The 4,779-nt window shown below is 45.6% G+C and overlaps 1 protein-coding gene across 1 annotated transcript in view; it reads right to left on the reverse strand.

Annotated features, from left to right (window-relative positions):
* Positions 1-207: 207 nt before the first annotated feature.
* The window catches only part of LOC139665119 (A disintegrin and metalloproteinase with thrombospondin motifs 2-like), a gene marked incomplete at its 5' end in the record, with an annotated part of 21,047 nt that continues 16,475 nt past the window's right edge, over positions 208-4,779 (reverse strand). Inside the window, 3 exons of the mRNA XM_071544090.1 lie at positions 208-1,153; positions 2,074-2,083; positions 3,548-3,655. Coding sequence (XP_071400191.1) covers positions 223-1,153; positions 2,074-2,083; positions 3,548-3,655 — 1,049 coding nt within the window. The remainder of the gene's footprint in view (positions 1,154-2,073; positions 2,084-3,547; positions 3,656-4,779) is intronic.

Below are 4,779 nucleotides of genomic sequence, written 5' to 3' on the forward strand. Positions count from 1 at the left end.
GATCTAGGGAACATGGAGGGAAAGTGTCATCAGCCGTTTGTTCTTGTTTTTGTTTCTCGAACAACTTCCATCCATTTAGAGTTCGTTAGCATTAGTGAGCAAGCCGCACATGCTGCATGTGTGTGCAATACAACTACCTGAAAACCTCTATGTGTGTGTGTGTGTGTGTGTGTGTGTGTGAGTGTGTGTGTGTGTGTGTGTGTGTGTGTGTCTCTCAATGTTTCACAAGCCGGTGTGTTTCCTGTCGGTCCTGCGAGGTCTCGGCAGCAGATCTTTGGTCCTTCCGGGTCTCTGGAGAAGATCCTGCCGACGCTTCTCATTCAAAAGTTCTTGGATGCGTTTGTTTTGCGTTCGCTCGCGGAACGGCGGCATCCGGGGAACAAAGTAGTTCTGGTGGCTCCTGGAGATCTCGCCGTCCAATCCGACGATCCGATACGGAACCTCATCGACGGAGTTGTTCTCCTTCTTCTCCTCTCTCCTGTCGGGGGAGGGAGAGGAGAAGGGGAAGGAGGAGGGCGTCGGTTTGGGTTCTGTCAGATCAGTTTTAGTTTTACGGCTCCTCCCTCCTGCCGGCGTGGACGCTCCCTCGCTGATGAGGTCATCAACATCAGCCCACACCGTTGTTCCCGGCGTGGTGGGGAACTCTGGGACAGCAGAAGTTCTGACTGACGACGGTGGTGGGTCCTGACCATCAGTGGTTACCATAGCAATTGTAACAGAAGGCATTGTGGGAGTGGTAGTCCTCTTCCTGAACAAGTATGGCGGAGCGGTTTTCCTTGGGCGTCGCGTAGTGGATCTGCTGGTAGTACTGGTCGTTGTAGCAGTACTAGTAGTAATCGTTGTAGTAGTAGTAGTACTAGCAGTAGTAGGGATTACAGAAGCCACTATGGGAGTCAGAGAATCCTCGTAAGACGAGTACTCATCGTAGTCCTCGTACTCCACATAGACAAAGTCAGTGGTGCTGCCCCCGCTGGTGGGAGGGGGGGATGCAGTGTAGCGGGGAGACGGAGTGCTGTAACCATTAATGCTGCTGCTGGTACTGGACCCGGTGTGAGGCCAGGAGGAACTGGTACTGGACCCGGTGTGAGGCCAGGACCCGGTGTGAGGCCAGGAGGAACTGGTACTGGACCCAGTGGCTGTTTCTGAGGTGGAGCTCCAGGACCTAGGAGCAGAAAACAAGGACAGGTCAGTGACATCTGCTTAGGACTTCTGTATGCACCCACCTAACACCCAACACCCAACACCCAACACCCTAACACCCAACACCCAACACCCTAACACCTAACACCCTAACACCAAACACCCAACACCCTAACACCCAACACCCAACACCCTAACACCTAACACCCTAACACCAAACACCCAACACCCTAACACCCAACACCCAACACCAAACACCCAACACCCTAACACCCTAACACCCAACACCCTAACACCCAACACCAAACACCCAACACCAAACACCCAACACCCTAACACCCAACACCAAACACCCAACACCCTAACACCCAACACCAAACACCCAACACCCAACACCCTAACACCCAACACCCAACACCCTAACACCTAACACCCTAACACCCAACACCCTAACACCCAACACCCTAACACCCAACACCAAACACCCAACACCCTAACACCCAACACCAAACACCCAACACCCTAACACCCAACACCAAACACCCAACACCCTAACACCTAACACCCTAACACCCAACACCCTAACACCCAACACCAAACACCCAACACCCTAACACCTAACACCCTAACACCCAACACCCTAACACCCAACACCTAACACCCAACACCCGACACCCAACACCCCAACACCCAACACCCAACACCCTAACACCCAACACCTAACACCCAACACCGTAACACCCAACACCCTAACACCCAACACCCAACAACCAGCACCCAAGACCCAACACCCTAACACCCAACACCCTAACACCCTAACACCCTAACACCCGACACCCAACACCCCAACACCCAACACCCAACACCCTAACACCCAAGACCCAACACTCAAAGAGTCCCTGACTCACTCAGGTAAAAACTACATTACCAGACTCTAGTAATGCTAATGTCTGTTAACGATGTATCGTGGGACGAACTTTCGCGTTCCAAAAATGTGGCGATCGGCATCGTGGAGATGAAAAATGGTTCGCGATATCAAGTAAAGCTGATCAATTAGCTGTGCTACCAAAATGTAGACTACTCTTTGTTTTCATTTACATACTTTAAACGCCAGAGGGCGGAATCAGTAATCCTAGATACTAGCTTGCCTGACTGGCGTTATGATGTCATCGACACCGACGTTCACCGGTGTTCACTCCAGACCCGGCTGGGCCAGGTGTGCAGCGGTGAAATCAAATACACTCGTTATGTTACATTATCATCGTTATTTTGAAAGAGACAGAGATAAATGTTGTGAGACATTCTCAAATGTTCTATCCAGTCTGTTTCCTCAACATTGTGGTTGTTCCCATAGATATTAAACGGTTGTTCCTCCAGTTCCCAGATGTCTCGGTTGAAAGTATGAAGTCATGTGGTGGAAAAACAGAACATGACGCCGCTGTCTGTGGCGGTTTATTAAGATCTGATGGATGAATTGACGCCTCTGGTCACTGGTGTTACTGGTGTGTCAACTGAAAACACAGGCAGTGGTAGCCGCCATATTGGTCTGAAGTAAACGTTACTATGGTTACAGACATTATTTACAACCGTCGCGAGGTCGGAGAGTGGAGTGACTCCTGTTACCTGTACAGACACAGGGGTAAATTTTAGTCCGCTCTGCTTCAGTGTGAACTAGACATAATATGCAAATTCACTCTCATTCATAAATTCGGTTGTCACTACCAGATTCTGGCAGTGTGTGTCAAAGGTGTCAGCTGCTGCCTGAAAATGTTGACATGCTAATTTTCTTAAAAAAAACAAAACATGTCCTCCTAGGTTAGAAAATCAGTGTCTGAACATATTTGTTGTTCTAATGTAAGCCGGCCTGCCAGCTAAGGTGTTTGGAGAATGTTAGATCAACATGTTCAGACATTTGCACTTAGTTGTAAAGAGAACATCCTTGTTTAGACATTTTATTTTAATTTACAATTTGTTTCATTTAGACAAGAATCCGCTGTTAAAAGCTGATTTATTTTATTGAACAGATTTCATTATTTGCTTTTTGCACTGAAATATATATAACAAAGAAAGAAACCATTATAAAAGAAACTGTAGGAATAGATTAAACTTCAAGTTGAAAATATTGCTTTTTTGACATTTTATGTCAAAAAAGCAATAAGGAAAGATTCTTCTACAGTCATAATTTGTTTCCATTTAAACTTCCATTTAAACTTAAAAATATCACCGTATCGAACCGTGAAGCCTGTACTGTGTATCGTTACACCCCTACTGTCCATTATATTATTATTATTAATAATAATAATATTATTAATAGCTGACCTGGTGGTCCCGGGGGCCGGGAGGCTCGTGGTGCTGAAGTTACTAAAGTTGCTGAAGTTGCTGAAGTTGCTGAAGTTGCTGAAGTTGCCTTCTCTGCAAGACTTGCAGCACATCTTCCGGTAGCCGGCGATGGAGCAGTACCGACTCAACATCTCCATCCGGCAAAACACCGACTGGTCACCACGGCAACGCTGACCTGGACACAGATGAGGAGCAGCTGTCAATCATTACTGTCAATCAGTCTCATAGAACAGAATTGAACACAATAAATAAAACACAATGTAGTAAAGCAGAATAGAGTAGAAAATAGAGTAGAAAATAGAGTAGAAAATAGAGTAGAAAATAATAGAATAGAATTGAATTGAATTGAATGCAACAGAACAGAGCAACATTGATCGGAAGACAATAGAATAGAAATGAGATTTTAATAGAATTTAAATAGAGTTTGTTGACATTGTCAGACTTTGTAATTCCAAGCTAACTGGCTAGCTGTGGCTAACGGTTCAGTTAACTGTGAAGAAATATAACTTCATAAAACATCAAGGGTTTCCTCTAACTGAACTGCTGAAAAATGATTGAAAATAATAATTTCATTGAAAAGAACTAGCTATTAAAATAACTTGATGTCCCTTTAACTCCATGGTACACATGGCCCTTTAGCTTTAGCACTCTATGAATTTGTAAAGAAATTAAAGTACTCATAAATCAATTAAAGTAATGAACTAAAATAATAACTAGTAAACTAATAACCTGTAGAAAATTGTTAATGCAAACCTCAGACATCCGAACAGAGAGCAACAGAAGAAGAAATATATGAAGAAGAAGAAGAAGAAGAAGGAGAAGGAGAAGGAGGACCGGTAGAGCGATCAGCCTGGCAGTACAGAAACAGGAAGTGCAGTCCTGTTGTCATTATGATGTCATATCCTGTATTTATTTCTGCTCACATGGATGAAAAGCAGAGTCACACATGTGCTGAATCCAAGTGTCCGGACTCCTGACTGGAGATCCCCCCCCCCACCCCCCCGACCCCCTTACTGACCTCACTCCACAGGGTTTCTGGGTAATGAAGTCCTCAACATTCAGACTGTTACCTCTCACAGCCACTTGGGGGCAGTGCAGCTTTGCAGCTGAGCTGTCAGTCATCACTGCAACCTGCTGCTCCACCAAGAGAACAACTGACAACCAGACTGAACCAGCACTGACATCCATCCATCATCCATCCATCATCCATCCATCATCCATCTGTTCATCCATCCATCATCCATCTGTTCATCCATCCATCATCCATCCGTTCATCCATCTGTTCATCCATCTGTTCAT

The sequence above is a fragment of the Centroberyx affinis genome, unplaced genomic scaffold, assembly GCF_046629955.1.
Source record: "Centroberyx affinis isolate AG114_WGS23_722 - 3 ecotype Tasmania unplaced genomic scaffold, CSIRO-AGI_Caff_v1 ptg004455l_1, whole genome shotgun sequence".
NCBI classification, from domain to species: domain Eukaryota; kingdom Metazoa; phylum Chordata; class Actinopteri; order Beryciformes; family Berycidae; genus Centroberyx; species Centroberyx affinis.